The 25,284-nt window shown below is 44.1% G+C and overlaps 1 protein-coding gene across 4 annotated transcripts in view; it reads left to right on the top strand.

Annotated features, from left to right (window-relative positions):
- Positions 1-25,284, top strand: part of ZDHHC8 (zDHHC palmitoyltransferase 8) — a 182,393-nt gene that overhangs the window by 131,316 nt on the left and 25,793 nt on the right. For all 4 annotated transcript variants that reach the window (XR_012155058.2, XR_012155060.2, XM_073312853.2 and 1 more), the window contains exons 2-4: positions 13,069-13,190; positions 19,989-20,146; positions 23,472-23,644. Coding sequence is in view for 2 of the 4 variants with exons in the window: in XM_073312853.2 (XP_073168954.1) it covers positions 13,069-13,190; positions 19,989-20,146; positions 23,472-23,644 (453 nt within the window). In the remaining 2 variants the exon portion in view is untranslated. The remainder of the gene's footprint in view (positions 1-13,068; positions 13,191-19,988; positions 20,147-23,471; positions 23,645-25,284) is intronic.

Genomic DNA, 25,284 nt, shown 5'->3' on the forward strand with positions numbered 1-25,284 from the left:
CTTAAGTGCTTGGTGAAATTGAAAAGCTTCACTTTTTAAATGGATAAAAGGAAATGTACAACTGTGTCTTAGTGCTTTACAAACATAGCAAAGGAAGGTCACTGCCCCAAAGAGCTTACAAACTAAGGTGACTACCAAATGGAGTCAAGCAAGATTTTCTCCTCCTGCCTTAGTATTGCTCAGTCAGGTGCTTTATGATGGTTTTAAGCCTTCATTTGGAGTAAGTTTGGTTCTCCAGTGCTGAGGACAAAGTACAGTCTGTTTTATCCTTTCTTGCATAAGAGGCAATACAAATTTCAAAGTGAAAAGAATAGAGTGCGCTCCTTGCCTGTGATTGCTTGTTTATAGTCTAAATGGATTTAGTTATTTCCATCTTTCAACCACATCAGCTCATATGGCAGTAGTTGCTTTTCTCAGATAAACTGGGAGCCGACTATTTAAAAAGAGGAAGGAAGCAGGCTATAGAGCTTTCAAGCAGCGGTGTGAGAAGCCTTTGAACAGATTTTACTTGGTGCTGCTGATATATAGCCCAGATAAGAATTTCCACCAAGGGGCATTATATCTCAAGTTGACTTTTTAATTGATTTGGCTCCTCTCATCTGTACTATACCAGACATGCACAACTAGCCTTTGGAATGAGTCCAAGGTGTAATGGAAAGTTCACTGAAACCCCATCAGCTCTTGTTAAACCTCAGTGAATTTCAACCCAGCACATTTCCTTTGAATAATTAAATGTAGTTAAGCTGGAGATGGATTTGAACCTCTGGCTCTGTCTCACAACTATATTTCACTAGGAAAGAGAGGATAAAAAACCCCTTTTGTGATGGATAACTGCACCTGACAGTTCAAGGTAGATATTTTTGCAACACCTCTCACATTGTCAGAGTCCATTCTTTATCAGTTTCAATAATGAAAACTGATAAATTCTCTAACTTCTATTTTTTCTGCCCCCAACTCCCTTTTTTATGAAACACCCCAACTGTTTTATACTCTGCATTTGTATCACCTTCCATCACTAATTTACCTCTTAGCAGTGGTATGTTGCCAGGGTAGCTACTATATTATCCTTACTCTTACAAATGAGGTACAGAGATTTGGTAATTTATCAAAGTAAGCCTGGGAGAGCTGGGAATAAAGCCTAGGTCTCCGGAGTCCTAGGTTTGTGCTTTTGACGCAAGACCATGTATTGTGTATGATGTCAGACATGCGCCTTTACCTCAAAAAAATTGCAGTGACACCTTTTTTTGTTTATAAAGGACTTTATTTACAGTTGCAGGTGCTTGGGCTATGTATTGAGATGTACAATAATCCCCCAACATCTTCAGCAAGGACCAAAAATGGAAGATATTTTCTTGTCACTGTATTGACTGTACATCATCAGAAAACTGCTTCACCTGTGACTTTGGGCAGGAAAACAGTGTATAAATTGAAAAATCCCTCCTGGCCTCAGATATGTAAGAGGTGCGTCAGCTCTTCAGCACTTAAGTCTAAGACGGCTCTGCTGTGTTTCCCCACCATGAGGTGCAGACTGTGCCGTACACATCAAACTTTTCCCAAACAACTCTTGAAGGCTCTGTCTTCCAAATGCTTTGCTCTGTTTAATAGCAAGGATGGGCCAGGCGTGCAAATCCAAGTCTGAACTTGTCCAAAGTTTGTTTGGTTTGGTCCCTCTCTAATACAGGTGCTACTAAAAGAAGGAAAGCAGCATGGATTAGTGGCTTGGCCACTGGCCTGGGTGTCAAGAGGCTTAGGTTCTAGTCCCAGCTATGCTGCTGGCCTGCTAGGTGGCCAGAGGCAAATTCCTTCTCCTCTCTAGGTATTTCGTCTCCTAACCTTTCTCTCATCTGTTTAGACCGGGGTGGCCAACCTGAGCCTGAGAAGGAGCCAGAATATACCAATGTACATTGCAAAAGAGCCACAGTAATATGTCAGCAGCCCCCCATCAGCTCCCCATCCCCCGCTCCCAGCACCTCCCACCCACTGGCAGCCCCGCCAATCAGTGCTTCCCCCTCCCTCCCTGCACCTCCCGATCACCTGTTTCTTGGCATTCAGGAGGCTCTGGGGGAGAGGAGCGAGGGCAGGGCAGGCTCAGGGGAGAGGGCGGGAAGGGATGGAGTGTGGGACAGGGCCTGTGGCAGACCCAGGGGTTGAGCAGTGAGCATCCCCTGGCACGCTACAAAGTGGGCGCCTGTACAAGGAGCCGCGTGTTAACTTCTGAAGAGCCGCACGTGGCTCCGGAGCCACAGGTTGGCCACCCCTAGTTTAGACTGTAAGGTCTTCAGAGCAGGGATTGTTTATACAATGCATAGGATAATAAGGTCCCAATCTTGGTTGGGGCTACAAGATGCTAGTGAAATATGACTAATGTCAAACCATTGCCCAGATTCCAGTGATATTTTACTATCCCTTACTGTACAATTTTTTGGTCAAATGCTGACCCCAAGTAAATATTTGTTTTTAATGAAGAGGGTGTAGGAAAATAAACTCTGAATTTATCAAACAAGAACAGGCTGGTACAACTTAAGAAAACAGCTAATTGGAAGGTCTCTAATGAAGTTTATACCGGTGATTATCAAATTATGCCTTCTTGTTGGCCCATCTTATTATCTAATTAGGCTCTACCTTGCTGAGCTGCTTATGTCTGCATGGCTGAACAGCACTGAGCCAATTACTTCACATAATTGTTGCATCACCCTAATACTGTTGATTTGAGTTAAAAGATATTCTTTCTCCGAGCTGTAAACCAGCACCTTGTGTTTTGTACAGAAAGAAATTTTTTCATTCCACCTGAGGAAGGAGGTGTGCTAAACTCCGATCAAACATTAGATACAGTTCAGTAGTCATATAAGCAAACCTTAGAAGATTCTGATTTGATTTGGATAAGCAGCTCAAAGCTTGGATGTTTGTCTGAACTTTTGGGAGCTCCCTTATCTTTAGAGTCCTGTGAAATGCTCCCCCCCTCATATTATTTTTTGGGAATTTTGAATTATTTCATTTTATCTATGCGGGTTTGGGTCCTGCCTCTGGGGAGTGGGCGGTGCTAGGGGGTGTTACAGAGTGCACCTCACCCCACAGCATGAACTGTACTAACCCCACCCTCACCCCACAGCCATGGCTCCTGTCCTGCAGGGCTGGGCCCAGCTCCCTGCTCTGGGCATTGCAACCTGGTATGCAGGGTCGCAGTGCCACTCAGGTTTGGCCCAGCTGTCATGATGATGGAGGGGCAGCCGGGCCAAACCAGAGTGGCACTGTGACCCTATGCACCAAGCTGCAGCACCTGGAGTGAGGAGCCAGGCCAAGGACCATGGGACAGGAGCCGACTCTGCCGAGTGAGTTTGTCATTTTATTTAATTGTATACATTGTTTTGCATTTTATTTCATATTTGTTAAAAAACACAGGGTTCTGCTTATCTTTCTGCTCCCAACAAAGCAGTGGAGGCTTCTTAAGACAGTATTTACCTGCTCTGGTTTCTGTTACCAGCAGCAAGGTTATTGTTGCAGGTTACCGTAAAACAGTTCTGAACCTACGACGTCCAAGCACCCCTGAACTCTGAAGGAGTTTGGATACAGATCTTACCTGCTTGTCCTGCTCTAAGTGCACCATAAAACAAAACCCTTCCCTAACTTACCAAATAAATCACATGTTCTTCCTCACCCAGTCAGCCATTAAGAAAGAACAGCAATCCCACACACCACTTCTGTCCCTTCCGTCTTGCAAACCCCACCCCCTACTTGAAAGCTTGGAATAATACATTGGCCTTTCAGTGTGTCCTGATTCATTCTGTGTAAGGTCCAGTTGGGAAGCAAGTTCCGGAATCCTGGGCCCCACACTGAGAAATACCCTGCAAGTAGTTGTCTCTCGTCAAAACCAGGGCATTGTCATCTCAGGTATCTCTGCTGATCACCTGCTAAGATATCTCATTATCAGAGAGGTAGTCTGTCAGATAACTAGGTCTGAAATGATTTGGGCCTCTTTTTGTTTGTTTGTTTGAGTCAAAACTATCAAGACAAGAAGTCTGCCACAAAACAGGCCAACCCTTCTATGACAAGATAACTGGCCCTGTGGATGAGGGGAAAGCAGTGGACGTCTTGTTCCTTGACTTTAGCAAAGCTTTTGACACGGTCTCCCACAGTATTCTTGCCAGCAAGTTAAAGAAGTATGGGCTGGATGAATGGACTATAAGGTGGATAGAAAGCTGGCTAGATTATCGGGCTCAACGGGTAGTGATCAATGGCTCCATGTCTAGTTGGCAGGTGGTACCAAGTGGAGTGCCCCAAGGGTCGGTCCTCGTGCTGGTTTTGTTCAATATCTTCATAAATGATCTGGAGGATGGTGTGGATTGCACCCTCGGCAAGTTTGCAGATGACACTAAACTTGGAGGAGAGGTAGATATGCTGGAGGATAGGAATAGGATACAGAGGAACCTAGACAAATTAGAGGATTGGGCCAAAAGAAATCTGATGCGGTTCAACAAGGACAAGTGCAGAGTCCTGCACTTAGGACGGAAGAATCCCATGCACTGCTACAGACTAGGGACCGAATGGCTAGGAAGCAGTTCTGCAGAAAAGGACCTTGGGGTTACAGTGGATGAAAAGATGGATATGAGTCAACAGTCAAGAAGGCCAATGGCATTTTGGGCTGCATAAGTAGGGGCATTGCCAGCAGATCGAGGGACATGATCGTTCCCCTCTATTCGACATTGGTGAGGCCTCATCTGGAGTACTGTGTCCAGTTTTGGGCCCCACACTACAAGAAGGATGTGGAAAAATTGGAGAGAGTCCAGCAGAGGGCAACAAAAATGATTAGGGGACTGGAACACATGACTTATGAGGAGAGGCTGAGGGAACTGAGATTGTTTAGTCTGCGGAAGAGAAGAATGAGGGGGGATTTGATAGCTGCTTTCAGCTACCTGAAAGGGGGTTCCATAGAGGCTGGATCGAGACTGTTCTCAGTGGTATCAGATGACAGAACAAGGAGTAATGGTCTCAAGTTGCAGTGGAAAAGGTTTAGGTTGGATATTAGGAAAAACTTTTTCACTAGGAGAATGATGAAACACTGGAATGTGTTACCTAGGGAGGTGGTGGAATTTCCTTCCTTAGAAGTTTTTAAGGTCAGGCTTGACAAAGCCCTATCTGGGATGATTTAGTTGGGGATTGGTCCTGCTTTGAGCAGGGGGTTGGACTAGATGACCTCCTGTGGTCCCTTCCAACCCTGATATTCTATGATTCTAACCCAAAACCCTAATACAAGCCTCCTTAATTTTGGTGGGAAGATTGGGTTTGGATTCAAGCTTTGTGGCTCAGGCCCTTTTCCAGTACCTGTGTCTAATTAATTATTATAATTTTATTATTATTATTATTTATTTATTATTATGTGTAAAACCATACTCCCTGGGAACCCTAGTCATAGACTAGGACCCCATTATGTTAGGAGCTGTACAAACGCAGACCAAAAAGACAGTCCCTGACCCAGGGAACTTGCAATCTAAGTATAAGACAAGACACAACAAATGGTTATAGTCAGATGGAGGAGTACAAAGAAACAGTGATATAATATTGGTAAGTATGGTAGGCAGTAGTCTCTGCCTACTTGCTTTCAGAGTTTCTGGCCTTCACTGTATCAAAGCTTATTCTGTCTTCCACATGATGACCATGGAATTAAACCCAGGTCTCCCACCTGCAAATACAGTGGATTCATATTAGATTTCATTGTTTAAAAATACGTTTCTTTGATGTTCACTATGCTCCTTTCATTTGTATTTTTTTGTCTTGATTTCCATAGGATTAAATAAAACTTTAATTTGGTATTGGAACAAATAACCTTGATCAATTATCTAAAAACAGATGAACTGTAATTGTACGACACACCTACTTCTTAGCACCAACTGAGAAAGATTGTCTGTTGTTTAATTTAGTAAAGGAAGTCAGTTGATAATGCTTAGGTGTATCTGACACCTAGTAAGTTTTATTTGTTAATCTTTTTAACTTTTCATTTTATTGTGACAGGGTTCTGAGAGCAAATAAGATAAATGAGATTAAATCTGTCATCCTGAATTACTCTGCAAGGGGTTATGTGCAGTATTGCTCTATGCCAAAGATGTATAATTATGCGGAAAATGCTGCCTGTGTAATTGTATGCTTAGTTCAGAGATTCATAACTGTCTACAATATGTGCTTCTGGTGTGTGCTGGCTCTAATTTTTGTAGTAAACAAAACAATTAAAGGGCTGTTCTCTTGGTGAATTTCTCCTTGTAGCACAGCTGGGGAAAAATAATAGCGGTTGTCTGCAGATTTCCTGCATTGGGTTAGAGATCTAAATTAAACTTGGAACAGGGGGCTTATTGTGCTCTTTATTTCCAGTTAACTTGAATTTAAATGTTTATTGTTATGTTAGGAATAGCTTCTGTAGGAGATAGGGAGTCTTTGAGATTACAGTTATGCCAGGTGGGACAAATCTGGTTGCTTTGTACCAAAACCACGTGAAGTCATAAAACATCTGGCATTGTCTCCCCTCCCTTATCTTTTACCTTGTCTACGGTCACTCACTTTGGTTTCTCCAGTCATAGTGTTATTAGGTGTTTCTGTGAAGACAAGGAGGTAGAGCTTCATCTAATAGGAAATTGACTGGGGTTTAGGGAACAAAGATGCCATGCTGAACCTCATCGTTCCACTTCTGGATGTAAATCCACATCAAAGATGCCTGGCTTTTATTTCTACCACAGAAAAAACTCTGTAATGCAATCTCCATCAGGGAACTGTATGCTGGTCTTGCAGGCAGTGTGCTGATGGGTCTTTCTAACTGCTTTTGATCCTATGACAGTAATGGTACCCAAATTTTACACAATTGCATTTTGTACTTATCATTGGCCTTGGTGCACAATAGTAATGTACCAGTATAAATGTCAGAATATCATCACGGCTTAGGAGCATTTTGTGTTGGAATGAGGCATCCTTCCACCAAGTGACCTAGAAAGGCAGCTTCCCTAGAAGTTGGTTTTGCACACTGCTTGGGTGAAATCATGTCTTGCAAGGTAGTCATTTGTGACACCCTGGGAGATGAAGAAGCCACAACGGCATTGAAACAGCAACCTGAGGTAAACAGGGCATGATAACACATTTAGCAAATAATAATTCAAACCACAGGTAAATTTTTAGATGTGGGTTAACTTGCTCACATCACAGGGATGCTGTGAAGAATAGCTAATGTTGGCAAATGTATGGTGCTAACCTCGAGCTGGGCAACACTGGAGTGGCTTTGGTTCTGCAAAACTGTATCTGTTGGAGTTAGGCTTACAATCCAAAGCCTGGGATGGTTTGAATACAGATCCAATTTATGTGAATCCCTAAAGTTTTTTAGTGGGGAGTGTTTGAATAAATGCATCTAGTTCTGGCTTATACCTTACTAGGATTACTGCTGAAAATCTGGGTACTGGAGATGGGGTATCTCCAAAGTAAAAAGAGTGGGAAATTAAAAGAAAACACATTAACTGTAATATAGTGAATTTGGACAACTGAACTAGATAGCAAATTGGGCTGGCTTCTTCTGAAAGTGGGGGATGAGAAATACAAGGCAATAACATATGCAGTGGGCTAGTTCTGTTCGGGTGGGACTCCAGTCTAAGGGTGAAATAATGGCCCCATTGAAATCAAAGGCAAAACAACACCCCAGAAGCAACAGATATGGTAACTCACAAGGTAAAGTTGTACAATTGCTGCCTTTGGCATCACCCTTGGTTACCCCTCCTGTGACTGTCCATGGCAAATTAATAAAATTACTCTATTCTTGGGTAGCCTAACTGGGAATAGTTCTGTAGTTCCAAAAAGTACACACTTGTTGCCAGGCAGTTGGCATCATTCTAATATAGTTAATCTGTCCAGGGACATATTTTGTAGGATTGCAGTTGTAGTAAATTACTTTTGCAGTTCTGCTGCACTGGGCTGCAAATTTTGCGGAAATCTCCAATTTAGCGGTGTTGGATTTGGTCCATACTTGAAAGTTAGACCATACTAATTCAGTTCAGGACTGTGGTTTAAAATACAAAACCACTTACTCTAGAGTTGCCATAGGTCCAAAAAGTCCTTGGTCACGTACCAAGATGACAAAGTATATAGTTAACTGCAAGCTTTTCATCTCCAAGCTAAGGAGGAGTTTGTCAAGACACTGAAATATTTTGGAAAGTAAGCAGATGGAGGTGGAGGAAGGCAGTTAAGGCCACCAAATGCATTTTTATTTGTGCCTTGGCCTAGACTTGAATCGAAGTCTCCAGAAGAGAAGGGCATCTCTCTTATGGAATCTGCATAAATATGACTGTGAACTTCCCCTCCTGGCATAAAAATAGCAAGATGCGAAACGTCATACTTGTTGCACAAAGTATTAGTAGCAAAAGAAACTTCCAAACTTCGGTTAAGGCTTCTGTTATTTTTTGCCTAAAAATGGGGGTGAAGGAAGAACAGTTAGAATGTGCTGTTTCTAGAGAATCCTTTGCCCATCAAACTGTACTTTTCATTTGTTTTTTTTCCCCAGAAGTTCTCCTTCAAAGAGGCTGAGATTATTGTATTAAAGTTTCAGGATAGCTTTGGCTTCTTAAAAACATATCTTTGCTGAGATTGGTTTTGGCTTGATCCCAGTTTCTGCTTTTACTTGTCATTCTAATTTACAGAGGAAAAGCTCAGAAGCGCCTTTCATAAGATCTCATTTTACACAATATTTCATGCTACATAAACATTCTGGAAGGAAAAAGTAGAAAGGAAGAGACCAGAGCTTCTGGCTAATATTTATGATGACTGACTATACCCTTTATTTCAACTTCCGTGAAGTCTTTCAGTTGCGCTACTCATCCAGTAAATGAACAGCTTAGTTTGTGGTTATAGTTTTCCTAATGTTATGCTGTGGTTGTTGGGAATATGACAACATAAATGACACACAAGAACTTTAACAGTTATCACATTAATCATCCAAGGCAGTTTCACTCATTAAAGACCTGCTCTGTGTGGCAAATTATCTGTAAGAATGACTTTCCTGTCCTTTGGTTTGCTGACTTGTCCCTTCCCTGCTTGACAAGTGAGGAGCAACTTTATAATCCTTGATTGCTGAGATGTCCTGTCTCATTCACTGGGAAAATGGATTCATCAGTAGCTGGATGGAATGGAATTATAACAGACTTAGAGAAGGAAGTTCCATGAGCAGAGTTTATCCCATAAGTGCTTACTCCCGGGTTTCTTACACTTTCCTCTGAAGCATCTGGCCATTGTCGGTGACAGGATATTGGTCTCTTCGAGCATGACAGTTCTGCGGTCCACTCCCAAACAAATCCAGCAAATATATGCTGACTGAAGCGAATAAAGGCACCTAGGCCTCTTTAGCTTAGTTGTTAGTAAAGAACGTTACAGGCACTCTGTGAAGTAAAATGTCGGACGCCTCGTCCTGTTATAGTGGTTGGGGAGGGGAGGGGAGTGTAAGAGAATCTCTGTGTATTGCTCATTCACTAGCAGACGGAACATGCAAATGGCTCTGTCATTCTAATACTAGCCACAGGGGCCTCTTTAATGGTCTTTCTCCAAGGTCAACAGCACCATTCACAGCGGTTTAAAGTGATATGTCTGGAACAGATCAGTTTGAATTAGATTTGGGGAAAGTTTGGTTGCTTTATGAGTATTACTTTTTTTGACAGGGTTCAGCACTGCAAACAGTCTGGCTCAAATATAGGTTTAAGTAACAGCCAAAGATTACACAACCTAGGGTGATGATGAATGAGATACACTAATGGGGGCAGTGCATTATGCTGATATGGGCATGGGGTAGTGCCTGACTGTCAGGACTGGTACAGATTAAAGGTGTCCTCTCAGTTGTGAGGACTCAAACTTTTTGGTTCTATATTTTTCTTACTTCTGTTTGCAAAATCCATGTGACTTTTTAATATGCTTTTTTTCCATAGAATCAGAGGAATGTTGGGCTAGAAGGAATCTTGAACAGTCATCTAGTCCAGCCTCCTGTGCTGGGCTAGACCTAGACCATCCCTGGCTGGTGTTTGTCCAACCAGTTCTTAAAACCCTTCAATGATGGGGATTCCACAGCCTCACTTGGAAGCCTATTCCAGAGCTTAACTAACCTTACAGTTAGAAAGTTTTTTCTAATATCTAACCTAAATCTTCCTTACTGCAGATTAAGCCAATTATTTCTTGTCCTACCACAGCAGATGTGGAAAACAGTTGATCGCCATCCTCTTTATAACAGCCCTTAACATATTAGAGGGGTAGCTGTGTTAGTCTGTATCTACAAAAACTACAAGGAGTCCAGTGGCACCTTAAAGACTAACAGATTTATTTGGGCACAAGCTTTCGTGGGTAAAAAACCCCACTTCTTCAGATGCATGGACTTCTTCAGCTGCATGGTCCATGCATCTGAAGAAGTGGGGTTTTTTACCCATGAAAGCTTATGCCAAATAAATCTGCTAGTCTTTAAGGTGCCACTGGACTCCTTGTTTTTCTTAACATGTTAGAAGACTATTATCTTCTTTTCTCAAGATTAAACATGCCCATTTTTATTAACCTTTCCTCATAGGTCTGGTTTTCTAAACCTTTTATCATTTTTGTTGCTTTCCTCTGGACTCATTCAAATTTGTCCACATCTTTCTTGAAGTATGATTACTAGAATACTCCAACTGAAGCCTCACTGGTGCTGAGTCGAGTGGGACAGTTACTTCACATCTCTTCCATACAACACTCCTCTTAATACATCCCAGAATGATGTTAGCCTTTTTTGCAACTGCATCACATTGTTGACTCATATTTAATTTATGATCCACTATAACGTCCAGATCCTTTTCAGCCAGTACTAATGCCTATCCAGTTATTCCCCATATTATCGTTATGCATTTGATCTTTCCTTCCTAAGTGTAGTACTTTGCACTCGTCTTTATTGAATTTCGTCTTGTTGATTTCTGACCAATTCTCTGATTATCAAGGTTGTTATGAATTCTGATCCTGTTTTCCAAAGTGTTTGCAACACCTCCCAGCTTGATGTCATCTGTAGATTTTATAAGCATACTCTCCACTCCATTATCCAAGTCATTAATGAAAATATTGAATAGTACCGGACTCAAGACTGGACTCCACTAGATATGTCCTCACGGTTTGTCAGTGAATCATTGAAAACTACTCTTTTGAGTATGGTCTTTCAGCTAGTTATGCACCCATTTTATAGTAATTTAATCTAGAACACATTTCCCTAGTTTGCTTATGGGACTGTTATGTGAGACTGAAGCCTTACTAAAATCAAGATATACAAAGTCTATGGCTTTTCACCATCCACTAGGCCAGTACCCCTGTCAGAGGAAATTAGTTTGGTTTGGCATGATTTGTCCTTGACAAATCCATGCTGGCTATTCCTCATATCTTTAAGGTGCTTTCAAACTGATTGTTTAATAATTTGTTCCAGTATCTTTCCAGTCATTGAAGTTAGGCGGACTGGTCTATAATTCCCTGGGTCCTCTTTGTTCCCATTTTTAAAGTAGGTATTTCTTCAGGAGTTTTCTTTAGGAGGTAAGCTTCCTAGGAACCCTACAATAACAAACCTCTATATACACAATCAGGGCCGGCTCTAGCAAAACAAGCAGGTGCTTGGGGCGACACATTTCTCGGGGCGGCGTTCCGGCGCGGGCCATGCCGCCCCGAGAAATGTGTCCCCGCTGCCCCAGCTCGCTTCCGTCTGCTCCCCGGAGCGCGCCGCCGCCACTCCGCTTCTCCCCCCTTCTCCCGCCCAGGCTGTGCTCCCCCCTGCCACCTCGCTCACCTCTGCTCCGCCGGCTCCCCTGAACACACTGCCTCTCCTTCGCCTGAGAGGGAGGGGGAGACGTGGAGCGGCGGCGTGTTCAGGGGAGCCGGCGGAGTGGAGGTGAGCTAGGGCAGGGGGTTGCAGGGCTGGGGGGGAAGCCGCAGGAAGCAATTGTGGGGGGGGGAAATGCGGCACGCCCGGGGGAGGAGGTGGGGGCGGGGATTTGGGGAAGGGGTTGGGAAGGGGCGGATTTAGGGCGGAGCCAGGGGGGAGGGGGGCACGAAAAAAAAGCGGGGACGGCCAAAAAGTTTTTGCTTGGGGTGGCAAAAGTCTTAGAGCCAGCCCTGTACACAATGGAGAAAAATAAACTTCGTTTAGGTTTCAGAGTTACGTTTATAAGCAGTATAAATGGCAGAATGAATAAATAAATTCCTTTATCAAGGAAAATCATCTTAAGTATAGTCTGTGTATCAGGGAAATTATCTGTGCTCTGCTCTGGTACTCCCATCCCCCTTGGTGCAAGAGCCTTCTCATTTGCAGCTAGAATAGCCTTCCTGTGTCTTGACTCATCAATTATACACTCGTTACAAATCTCCTTTCTTCTGGAAAACAGTTTACATGGCAGATGCTATGCACAGTATTTTAACTACTATGCTTGCATTCTGTTGGCCCCCTAACACGAGGTTTAACTAACGCTTTTTACCCTGTACTTCCCCCATAGAAAGAGGTTTTGCAATGATGTCCAGGAGTGATATTTACAGATTTAAGGGCTCTCACTGGGGAGAACTGTATAGGAAATAAGAGCTTGATGGAAATTATTTGTTTTCCTATTTGTACATCCTCTGGAGATTGATGATTGAAAGATTCAGTTCTAATTAACACCAGTGGGAATCAGGAGTAATCCCAATTGAAAGCATAAAGTTATTCTGTTTTAGTGACTGAAAGCAGAATCTTTGCCACTGATTACAGAAATGCTATGTCAGGGTGCAGCAATGACACAAACAAGTAAAATGTCAAGTCATTAAAAAAAAAAAAAAGATTGCTCCATAACACAAGAACCCTACAAATAAACAATTCAGTCCTTTCTGCCCTGTAGAACTATGCTGCTTTACAGAGGGCAGATAATATGTACTGTAGATCATTGAAACCAGCTGTCATAGTTGTTTCAACTCTGAGGTAACAAATTCAACCACTGTATGATCTGTGGGGGCGAGTAAGGCTTGAACGCTGTGAACAGGAAGCTTCTGCTTGTTACATCATAAAAAGTCCTCATCTTTAATTCTTTCTCTCTGCAGGTGCCCCTGGTTAACAAGAGCCGTCTCCCCAGCCATCCCTGTGTACAATGGGCTCGTGTTCTTGTTCGTACTTGCAAACTTCAGCATGGCAACTTTCATGGACCCTGGAGTTTTTCCACGAGGTAATGGGGGATAGGGGTAAAAAAAAAGCCAAGGCAAATAGTAGGGTTTCCGAAGCAGCCCATTTGCTATTGGTTTCGTTTCCCCTCCCTTTTTTATCTTCAGCTGGCTGTAAATGCACGGATGAAGCTAAATTGTGGATACGCTCTGTCGGTTTCTGAAATGGAAAGGTTTTTTTCCTCCTTGTACTTGCTTGAATTGGTAATCTGGGGCCTGGCATTGGATAACGTAGCTCTCATTGAGAAGATAGCCTGACTGATGTGATTGCGATTAGTATCCCCTGTGTCATGCTGGCACATTGGATTTAAGTCATTGCCTTCACAATAGGCAGCTGAGCATGGTGCAGTGGAGGGCTGAGCTTCTGAAAGCGGCTGCATTAAAACAGCGATTCACTCCAGCAGGCTTAGAACAAACACAGTAGCACTGAACACTAAAAAAGATAATGATTAAGGCTAGAGTTAGAGTGGAGATTTTTAAATATATGTTGTAAAATAAATGGCTGTTTAATTTAGTGCTGGGGCATAGCTGATTGAACAGGATAAAAACTGTTTGTCTATCGTTATGGGAACGATGACGTGACTATTTCTTTTAAACTATCAAAATGAGAGAATTACTGTCTCACTTTGTCCCTGTTCCACTAGTCATTCACACACAGCTTGCAACAGAGCCTGCTTTGGGGGAGGTCGCAAAACAAATGGATCCCTGCCCCTTGCAAAGTGCATTTTCTCTCCGGCATTCAGTATCTTCTCTTCACTGTTCCCTTGAATGAGCCGTAACTGCTCATGCAAGTGATGCTATTTCTTTCCAGACAGGAGCCAGTGATAAACATATTCTATTTATATAGCTTCTTTCAGATGAGGATCTCAGAGCCCTTTACAAACACTGATTAAGGTAAATATGATTACCGAGTTTAAGGGTTAACTCACAGTGAGGTTAATAATTTGCCCCCCAGGTCATATGGGGCCAAATTTTCAACCATATTTAGGTTCCTTAAGATGCAGATAGGCAACTGCTATTTCCAAAAGCACCTGGGGTCTAACTCCCACTTAATCAGTTAGAGTTAGATGCCTAAGCTCTTTTGAAAACCCACAGGAGTGGGATCCATGAAGGGACTTAGACGTTGCAATGCTTAGCGTTATGGCACCTAACTTTCAGGCATCTAGAAAATCTAGGAGCAAAACTGCCATTCAGGCAGCCTGAGTTAGGTGCCTAGGCACCTAGATAATGAATGAGGGGACATAGGTGCCTTAGACTGCAATCCACAAATTCAGTGGGCGGGGTGGGGAGCCGCCTAAAGTAGCTAATGGGAGATGTTGACCAGAGGGGTGATTGCTAAGCCCTGCCTCTAAGAATGCCCACTGGATCACGTCCCTGCGTGTGATTTAGGTGGCCGAGTGCCTATCTCTTTGAGTCTGTGAATCACTCTGGAGCTTAGGTGGGAGATAACGTGTCCAGACGCCTATCACGAGGCATGTGCGTGCAGGCTCAGGTGGGAGATAGTTGCCCGGACGCCTAGAGTGAGACGGCCATGCATATGCCCAGAGGCAAAAACATAGGTGCCTAAAAGGTTAGGTGGCAGCTGAGTGTGAGTTTTGTGGATTGTAGTGATACCTAAAAAACAGGACCTGGGTGCCTAAAAACAAGAGTTAGTTGCCTACATCCCTTTGTGGATCCCACCCTAGGTACCTATCTTCATCTTCAGGTGCATGCATATCTTTGAAAATTTGACCCATGGTGACTCACCAGGAATAAAATCCAAGACTCCTAACTCCCACTACTTGTGATTCATCTCAGAGGAGAAGACCAGGGTTGAGCCAGCTATGCAGATTGGTCAGTTTTCACAATGGAGAGAGGTAAACAGAAGGGTTCCCCAAGGATCTGTACTGGGGCCTGTGCTGTCAACATATTCATTAATGATCTGGAAAATGTGAAGTAGCAAAGTTTGCAGATGGTACAAAATTATTCAAGATACCAGCCAGTTTGGACTTAACTAAGACTTACAGCAGGATCTAAAAAAAGTGAGTGATTCGGCAACAAAAGGGCAGATGAAATTCAGTGGTGATAAGTACAAACTGATGGACGTTGGAAAAAATAATCCCAACTACACATATATAATGATGGGTTCTAAATTAGTGGTTACCACTCAAGATCGAGACCTAGGAATCACTGTATATAGTTCTCTGAAAACTTTCGCTCACAGCAGAAATCAAAAAGACTGAGGGTAGGTCTACACTACCCGCCAGATCGGCAGGTAGCGATTGATATATCGGGGGTCGATTTATCGCGTCTAGTCTAGACGCTATAAGTTGATCCTCAAGCGCTCTCCCGTCGACTCCGGAACTCCAGTGCCGCGAGAGGCGCAAGCGGAGTTGACGGGGGAGTGGCAGCAGTCGACTCACCGCCATGAAGACACCGTGGTAAGTCGATCTAGATACGTTGACTTCAGCTATTGTCGTAGCTGAAGTTGCGTACCTGACATCGACTCCCCCTCCCCCACTCCTAGTGTAGACCAGGGCTAACAGAATGTTAGGAACTATTGGAAAAGGGATAAAAAATAAGACATAAAATATCATAATACCACTATATAAATCCATGGTCCACCCATACCTTGAATGCAACTGTAAAAGGTTCAGAGAAGGGCAACAAAAATGATGAAGAGTACGGAACACCTTCCGTATTAGGAGAGACTAAGAAGATTAGGGCTGTTCATCTTAGAAAAGAAACGGCTAAGGGGAGATACCACAGAAGTCTATACAATCATGAATGGCGTAGAAAAGTTTAATACAGAAGAGTTATTTATCTTTTCCCACAATACAGATACCAGGGATCACCCAATGAAATTAATAGGCAGCAGGTTTAATACAAACAAGAGGAAGTACTTTTTCCATACAGTGCACAATTAATCTGTGGAACTCATTGCCATGGGATATTGCAATGGCCAACAGCATAACTGGGGTCAAAAAAGAACAAGATAAGTTAATGGAAGATAGGTCCACCTATGGCTATTAGCCAAGATGGTCAGGGATGCAACCCCATGATCAGGGATTATGTTTTTAGATGTGGGATTTTCAAAAGTACTCAGCACTCACTGACGTCAGTGGGAGCAGAGATACTCCAGTGTTAAGTAATTCTGAACATCCTACCCTAGGAGTCCAGTCCTACTCCCATTTTAAATGCATGGCAAGGCTCCTATTGACTTTACTGGTCCAAGATTGGATTCCAAATTACTAAGGCTATGTTTTAGTCATGGGTATTTTTAGTAAAAATCATGCACAGGTCATGGGCAGTAAACAAAAATTCACGGCCCGTGACCTGTCCATGACTTGTACTATATACCCCGGACTAAAACTTGGGCTGGGAGCTGCAGGTGCTGGGGGTGTGTGGTCCAGGGGTGCTGGGGGGGGGTGGCCCAGGACCCCTCTGGTGTAGGGGGAGGGTTGGTGGGGCTGGCAGCCTCCCTACCCAGCTCCGACTGGCATGTCCCTAAAGCTCCTAGGGGGAGGGGTGGCCAGGGGGGCTCTGCGTGTTGCTCCCGCTACAAGTGCCGACTTAGCAGTTCCCATTGGCTGGGAACCATTGCCCCGCTCTGCCTACTGGGCATTCCAGCCGGGGAGGTCGGGGCGTGGGGACTTGCCCCGTTCCATCCGCTCCTGCTGGGGAACAGGGTGGGGACCCGCTCCTTGGCTGGAATGCTGGGTAGGTGGAACAGGGCAAGCCCCCGCACCCTGACCTGGTCCCTAGTGCCCCAAATTTCCTGGTGCCCTTCGCAGCTGCATATTTTCATATGGGTAACACGGGACAGGGGGAGCCGAACAATGTTATAAGGGAACATTGTAGGGCTTTAAACAAGTATGTTCTCTAATAGGTCATCGACCTAATAATGAAATAACGTTAACCAGGACGACATTAAGTGAGGAGTTACTGTAATGACACTGGAGTAAACCAAGAGTAGCTCTGTGGAGATGGATACCATTATATCTGTATACGTGAGAAGAGCATCAGGCCTTGTATCTCAGTGGTGGGAGGAATTAAAGCCCAGCTTTGAACACTCAGAAACTTAGTTTGAAATCTGAACCCGATTTTGGGGTATTCATCAGTGGCCAAATACAGACACCAACCTAAGTTCCCTGTAAGCTGCAGCCCACCAAGGGCCGCGCAGGCAGGGAGAGGTGCCCCTCCCCAGGACCAGCCCAGCCCGGCCCCACTGGAGCTGCCATAGTCAGGGAGAGGCACCTCTCACCTGGCCCCGAGCTATTGCAGTGAGAGAGGGCTGGGGCGAGTACTCTCTCCCTGCCGCAGCACTGGGGCAGCCTGCACCCGATCCCCTCATCCACAGCCCTACCCCAGAGCCTGCGCCCCCAGCCACAGCCTTCACCCCCCCAACACCCCAACCCTCTGCTCTAGCCCTGAGCCCCCTCCCACACCCCAATCCCCTTATCCACAGCCCCACCCCAGAGCCTGCACCCCCAGCCACAGCCTTCACCCCCCCACACACCCCAACCCTCTGCTCCAGCTCTGAGCCCCCTCCCACACGCTGAACCCCTCAACCTCACCCTCATCACACATCACCTCCATATTGGTGCACATAACAAAATTCATTCCGCACATGGACGTAAAAAATTAGAGGGAACACTGACAGCAGCTGGGAGCCTGGGACCCAGACAGGGCCATCCCTAGCTATTCTGGGGCCCTATGCAGCCCCCCTGCGGGGGGGAGCACGCCTCTGTGGGGGAGGGGAAGCGGGGGGGGCAGGCCTCAGGCCTCTGTGGGGTGGGAGGGTGGGCTGCCTTGGGGGGTAGAGGGGTCTCACCCCCCAGCACTCACCAGCGGCGTGGCTGGGGCCGGGTCACTGCACTTCTCCCCGCCAGTGAGTGCAGGCCTGACCCTGCTGCAGAGCTCAGGGGAGTGGGGGCGGGGAAGAGGCAGGGTTGGGGCGGGGAAGGGGCGAGGAGGGGCCTGAGCAGCGGTGGGGCCCTGTGGAAAAGTTGGAGCAGCACGCAGCTGTGCAGGGCACCAGGAAATTTAGTGCCCCAAATTTCCTGATGCCCTTTGCAGCTGCGTACTTTGCATATGGGTAAGGACAGCCCTGGACCCAGACTTAAGGCATTAGTTTGGGCCCGTTTGCTGACTATTCAATTCCAAATGTGAACCATTATTCAGAAACATGCAGTTTTTCTTTGTGGACAGTGATAAATACTCTTGACAGTTCTGTGTGTGTGTAAAGTGCCAGCTTTCATCATGAGTTTTTCTAAAGGGCAGCTGTGTGTATATATACTGTATGCAGATTTTTATTTGGATAGGTTAGCATCTTTATAAGCATTTATCCAGGAGCCATTAAGCTAGGGGCTTGTTTTATTTCACACTGGAACTTTTATAACAGGGGTGAGCAAACTACGGCCCGCAGGCCACATCTGGCCTGCTAGCCGTTTTAATCTGGCCCTCCAACTCCCGCTGGGGATCGGGGTCTGGGTCTTGCCCCGCTCCAGCTGGGGAGCAGGGTCAGGGGCTGCTCCACGAGGTTCCTGGAAGAAGCAGCATGTCCCTTCTCTGGCTCCTACATGTAGGGGCAGCCAGGGGGCTCTGCTCCACATGCTGTCCCCACCCCAAGCACCGCCCCCACAGCTCCCATTGGCCGGGAATCACAGCCAATGGGAGCTGCAGGGGCGGTGCCTGCAGATGGGGCAGCGTGCAGCAGCAGAGCCGCCTGGCTGTGCCTCTGTGTAGGAGCTGGAGTGGGGGAGATGCCGCTGCTTCTGGGAGCCACTTGAGGTAAGTGCCACCAGAGCCTGCACCCCTGAGCCACACCCTGCCCCTGTGCCCCAACCCCCTGCCCCAGCCCTGATCCCCCTCCTGCCCTCCAAACCCCTTGGTCTCAGACTGGAGCACCTTCCTACACCACAAACCCCTCATCCCCAGCCCCACCCCAGAGCCCGCACCCCCAGCTGGAACCCTCACTCCCCCACACCTCCCCCTCACCCCAGTCCGGAGCCCCCCTCCCGCACCCTGAACTCCTCATTTATGGCCCCACCCTAGAGCCCACACCCCCAGCCAGCGCCCTTGCCCTCTCCTGCACCCCAACCCCGATTTTGTGAACATTCATGGCCCGCCATACAATTTCCATATGCAAATGTGGCCCTCCGGACAAAAAGTTTGCCACCCTCCTCCTCTCCCTCCCCTAGAGTATGTATATAGCTTCTGAATGAAATGTTTTATTGATCTGAATAGTATGTCAGGCTACGCTGGAGAAGCAGATTTCTGGGTCAGTACTGATGAATCAGATAATTAATTTCTCAGGGATATCTTGTATGGATTTTTTTTTTCAATCTAATTCAGTCTTCCCTTGATATTCTTTATTACAATTCCTGTTGCCTGACCAAGTGGTGGTCAGAGTTGATTCAATCTACTAATGTATGCAGCAAACATCTCACAACAAGGTGCTTGGGAAGCATGGTAGATTTCCACCCCGCTTTGAAACCATTTGAGCACTAGTTATATCCTTCTAGGAGCAAATGCTGTCTAAAACAAGAATCAAATAAGATCAGTGGGCTGGCTAGCAAGGCAATAAATGCACTGGGATTATTCTCTTTGCTATTAAAATGAGGTCCGGAGTATTCAATCCTTCTGCAATCAGGACACCCCTTTCTGACAATACATCACTTCTAGCACTCTTTATTTCTCCGAAAAGCACCAGCACACATGTAGTGTCCATGTATCCGACTCCTGATAGTGTTAAATCTTCCACCTTTAAACTGTAATCTGTATTATTTTTATTTATTTATTTATATTTTTGCATCGAGCAGCAGATGAAGATGAGGATAAAGATGATGACTTCCGAGCTCCACTCTACAAGAATGTGGAGATTAAAGGAATCCAAGTACGGATGAAATGGTGTGCCACATGCCATTTCTATCGCCCGCCCCGCTGCTCCCATTGCAGCGTCTGTGACAACTGCGTTGAGGTAAATCTCCTTGATTAGATGATCTTTTGGGTTGGATTTAGGTTGTGGACCTGTGAACAGGTAGATGACCCAGCTGAGTGAAGACTCCCTGTCTTTCCCTCCCAAAAAAAATTAGCGGTAAAGGGCCAAATTCTCAGCTGGTGTAAATTGCGGCCGCTCCACCGATGTTGACAGATTGCCTAAGAATCCTGCCCTCAATCTGATTGAAGTCACAAGTGAAACAGAGTTTGGTGTCATCCTTGTCACTAATGACTCTTTCTCCACCCCAAACGCAGTGCATGATTTGGTATTCCTAGCCATCTCTGCTCAGGAGTAGCCTAGGGCTTATGAAACTGGAAGCATTACAAGGGAAGGTTATGGGGCATTGGCAGAATTTAGGAGGAGACGGGGGGAAAGTCTGCTTGCAAAATTCCTGATCCCTCTGCTTTGTCCCCTATTAAATATGTAAATATGAATAGCAGTAGGAGTATGATTTTTTGAATTGTAAATCATAACACTCAGTGGCATGTGAATTTTAGGAAGAATAGAATAAGAATTCCTGAGTCTAAAATTAAAATACTACATACCCATTTATAAACTGCAGTTAGTCCTATGGCCATGACCTCATGCATGCTTCTAATTCCTCTACATTATGCGGCTTGGACACACATTGATAAATTTGAGGTCATAGTGAAGCACACAGTATATTTAAACAATAACCCCAAAGTAGTGGAGTATGTTATTGGGCCATAAACATCTCCCAAACTCATAAATACAGTGGACTGTAACTATGGTGTTTTATTGCCACGGGAAATTTTTATTGCTGAGCTACAAATTCCACTTCTTAATGATCATTTCTACTGTAAGGTGTATTTTTTCATTAGACTGATTTAAATCTTTAATACATTTTAAAATGTATTCAATTGTATGATTAAAATAATGGGAATCCCTAATTGGCAATAGGCTAAAACTCACCAAGTGAATTTCAAAGTCAGCCAGAATATAATGTATACCATATTGGGCCAAAGCCTCTTTGCCTTAATCATATGAATAATCACAGTGGAGCTAGTCATGTGACAGAGGCAATCTGCGGTTAGTTTATGTCATTTGCTTTATCCCTAAGAGCAGATTCCTAAATTATAGCCAGCTGGAAGCTATGCTCTGCCTAATACCCATTAATAGATAGGACAACATTCCAGTTCCCTGTCATGGGGAGAGTCAGCAAGGTGCGAGAGCTGAGGGGACATGGGGAGAAATGCATTGCTGGGAAAAGCAGGGCTCCCAGAAAGGACGGGGCAGCCATAACAGCCATTTTGTTGGGCTGATGTAGGCTGTTGGATGGAGCTGGCTTTTTCACTAGAAAACTGGACCAAAAATTCAGAGTTTTGAGTTAAAACATCAACATTGTCACTAATTCTAACGTCAAAATATTGTTTAGGTGAAGCTAAATTTTGAATTGAAATTTGAAATCCTTCCCCCCTACCCCTCAGTGTCTGTGTGAAAACCCCATTTTCAATAAAGGAAGTGTTGCCAGCACAAGATTTCCTGAAACTAGCTGGTGTAAACGCTGGCAATTCCATGCACCCCTAATGTCACCAGTGGCATCGAGGCACAATATTCCAGGGAAGTCAGAGAGGAAAGTGGGAGGGAATCCCAGAGTAACTTCTCGTTAAAAATAAAATGGCTTGGACCTCAGAGCAAGTCAGAATGCAAGACTCCAGTGCAGTGAGTTCCAGTTCTGAGGAGTGTTACTTATGCCTAGATCAGCTGAGCATTACTTGCTGTTCTGATTGGCTAACAGGGAATCTCTTGCTGCATAATTAAAATGTGATTGCTTACTGAGGGATACAAGCAAGGGCATTAATTCATTAATCAATAAATTTCAGTCTCAGGCCAAGTTGCTTATTGATTCTTGTGACACTTATTCCCTAGTATACCTGTACATTCTAGTAGTGCCTGGACACAGTTATAGTGAAAAAGTCTATTGGCATTTCTGTTAGGATACTCCTTTAGGAAGAGGTTGTACTTTGTATCTTTTATTTCACCTTTGGGCTGCAACTCATGATAAAAGCTCTTAGCCTAGAGACAGATTTTTTGAGCACATCTGATTTCAAACAATCAGACTGATTCTGTTTCGGAGATGTGCAAAGCAATGTACAGCTTCCAAGCTTTCAGAGACAGGTGCTCTTTTCTATCACATCCCTTAAAAAAACAAAACCAAGTGAAATATAACACTTGGTGTGACCAACTGGACCTGAAAACGAATTTGTGGTAGAATAAAATTTTAGGACAAATTTTCATGGAAGTGCCCAAAGCTGAGGTTTCAATATAGCTTTATTTCCAAATATTTTGAGCTGCACATGTCTCTCGCACAACATATTTATAGTTAATTTACAAGTTACTTTTTAAAAAAACCACTTTGCCATTAGTGGGAGGTATCTATCTAAATATAACATTGTTACAAAGAAAAGGATAAGTCACTATTGACAAGAATAAAGGATGTACTGTACTGGGTGTGAAGAGAACAGAATAGAATAAATTTGCTCACTCCAGGCTTGAGTATGCTCAGATTTATGCTGGTGTACACCAGGAATAACCCGAGTGAAGCCAGCAGAGTTACAGCCATATAAAACTGGTGTTAAAGGAGCTTTAAAGGGTCTATGACCTCATTATAAGTATCTCCTTAATCCAGCCTTCTGGCACATGGGAACTCTTGATCAGGAAAAACTGGGTGTTTCAAGTGATTATTTTTTTAACTTCATCCAGAATTTTCCCCCACTTATTAGCCAGATATTGCTTCCTGCCTGAGCTTTGCCAAAAAAAAAAAAAAAAAACTTTTTCAAGAGGCCAAAACCTCGAAATAAAAAACCTCTGGATCCTTATTGAACCTTTACATATATAAAATGTGGGGGAGGGAGGGGGGTGGAAATCTACAGTTGGCAGGGAAGTTAAAGGTACAAGACACTACGATTTATGATAATCTTACTCTGATAACTATACAATGCTACAGGAGCCAGAGAAGAAGAGAAACTGTCTTCGCCCCACAATGTGGTGTACACCTCTGTTTCGTTTTTAAACCTATTGGTGTGTCTTCATCCACAGTCATAAGAGTCCCTCAGTCCCAGGAGAATCTTATAAAGAGGGTGTAGCATGTTGTTTTGTTACCTGGGCAGCCAGGCAATGTCAGGATGGAGCCAATCTGCAAAGCTCCAAACCTAATCTGATTTTACCTGAAGTTCGGGGTTTTTTTGGATAGATGTAGCACAATGGTTCACATTTATTTCTAAGGCAATGTTTTTCTTTCACTGCTTGGATATTATTCCGTGTCTCTCCATCTCTTTACAAGGACTTTGACCATCACTGCCCATGGGTCAACAATTGCATAGGACGGAGGAACTACCGATATTTTTTCCTCTTCTTGCTGTCCTTGAGCACACACATGGTTGGAGTGTTCAGCTTTGGGCTGATCTATATTTTAAACCATATGGAAAAGCTGGGGGCAGCTCATACCACCATTACGTATCCTTCCTTTTAATCTTTAAGAAGTCGAGGTGCTGTAAGGAAACTGTTTGCATAAGATTTGCCTTTCAGGAAATGATGGGATTGGCTCCCTTTCTCTGATACCCATGTTCTTTTATTGTAAAACCCAACCCAATTTCTCCCCAACATTTGCCTGACCTACGGAAGCCTTGATTGCCTCAGAAGTTGCTGCTTAGCTTCTGTGTATATCTGTCATCCAGCTGCCATAACAGAAAGCAACATCCTGCTTCATTAAAATCCTCCCTTTAATTTCAGTTGGATATGGTTCTCCTACTTGTCTTGTCTAAGACTGTTGGGTAATATTACTGTGTTTAAAACAATTGCTTTGCCCCAGAGGTTGTTGCATTTGAGTGGTAGCTGTATATCCCTTTACATGTTTTGTAAAGTGCTTCGGGATCCTTCAGGATTAAAGATTTCTATATGGTTGTCTTGGCTTATAGAAAAACATTTACTCTTTTTTTATTTATCTGAATGAGATAAAGAGATGGAAGAAGCAGAGTTAGAAGGAGAGGGGATACCAGGTAAGGATCTACTAGCCTGTGTGGTGAGGATTTACCATAAAGCACTATATCAGTTATAACATTATCATTAATTAAGGGGATTGAAGAAGAACAAAAGGAATCTTCACAATTCTATATGAACTGGGGACCATAGCTGGAGTCTGATCCTCAGAAGTGCTGATCCCCAGTAACTCTCATTGACTCAAAGTGTATAAGAGCCTTTACAGAATAGTTACAACTAAAATCAGTGAATCAACATTCTGTTTGTTTTTCAGCTTCTTTTAATGCTTCAAGGACCCATTTAAGGGGGTGAAATAATCAAATCTGGTCTTCCCACTGCATTTAGTCAGTGGGAGCTACAGATCTTCAGAACCACTCAAGATCCAGGGCTCCTTCCTGATACTCCAAAGGTGGTTTTTCTACAGCATTCGGTGGATCTTCTGCCATGGTCACTTCAAGGGGGGCTGATTGACCTGGCTGTTGTGGAAGATATGTATGACATGCTGCAGCCTGGCATTCTAGCTCTGCAGGGATCCAGACATTCTTGTCAAATGACTATTTACACCTCTTGACTCAGCAGCTTGCACTACACATTGTACCAAGGTTCCCAGAAGAATATACTGTAGCGTTTGAGTCAGTTCACAGCATCCTGTGCAATATAGAGAGTTTTAGTCTCATGCTAGAAAATAGTTTTATGATACTAAAAATGCCAACCAATAGCTTCTCAACATACTAGGAGGCTGGGCTGTAAAATTTAGCATTGCCAAAAAAAAAAGAGACCATTAAATTATTGGTTTCAGAGTAGCAGCCATGTTAGTCTGTATTTGCAAAAAAGAAGAGGGGTACTTGTGGCACCTTAGAGACTAACCAATTTATTTGAGCATAAGATGAAGTGAGCTGTAGCTCACAAAAGCTTGTGCTCAGATAAATTTGTTAGTCTCTAAGGTGCCACAAGTACTCCTTTTCTTTTTTCATTAAATTATTGTTTAGCTTCTGTCTCTCAAAATGCTTGGTGAAGGGACTGCTTTTTCAATGAAGAGGAAGCAGAACATCTGCATTTACCTGAATCTACATCACATGGGCCAGATTAGTACCTATCGTAAACACAAGTAACTCCAT

The sequence above is a fragment of the Lepidochelys kempii genome, chromosome 15, assembly GCF_965140285.1.
Source record: "Lepidochelys kempii isolate rLepKem1 chromosome 15, rLepKem1.hap1, whole genome shotgun sequence".
NCBI classification, from domain to species: domain Eukaryota; kingdom Metazoa; phylum Chordata; order Testudines; family Cheloniidae; genus Lepidochelys; species Lepidochelys kempii.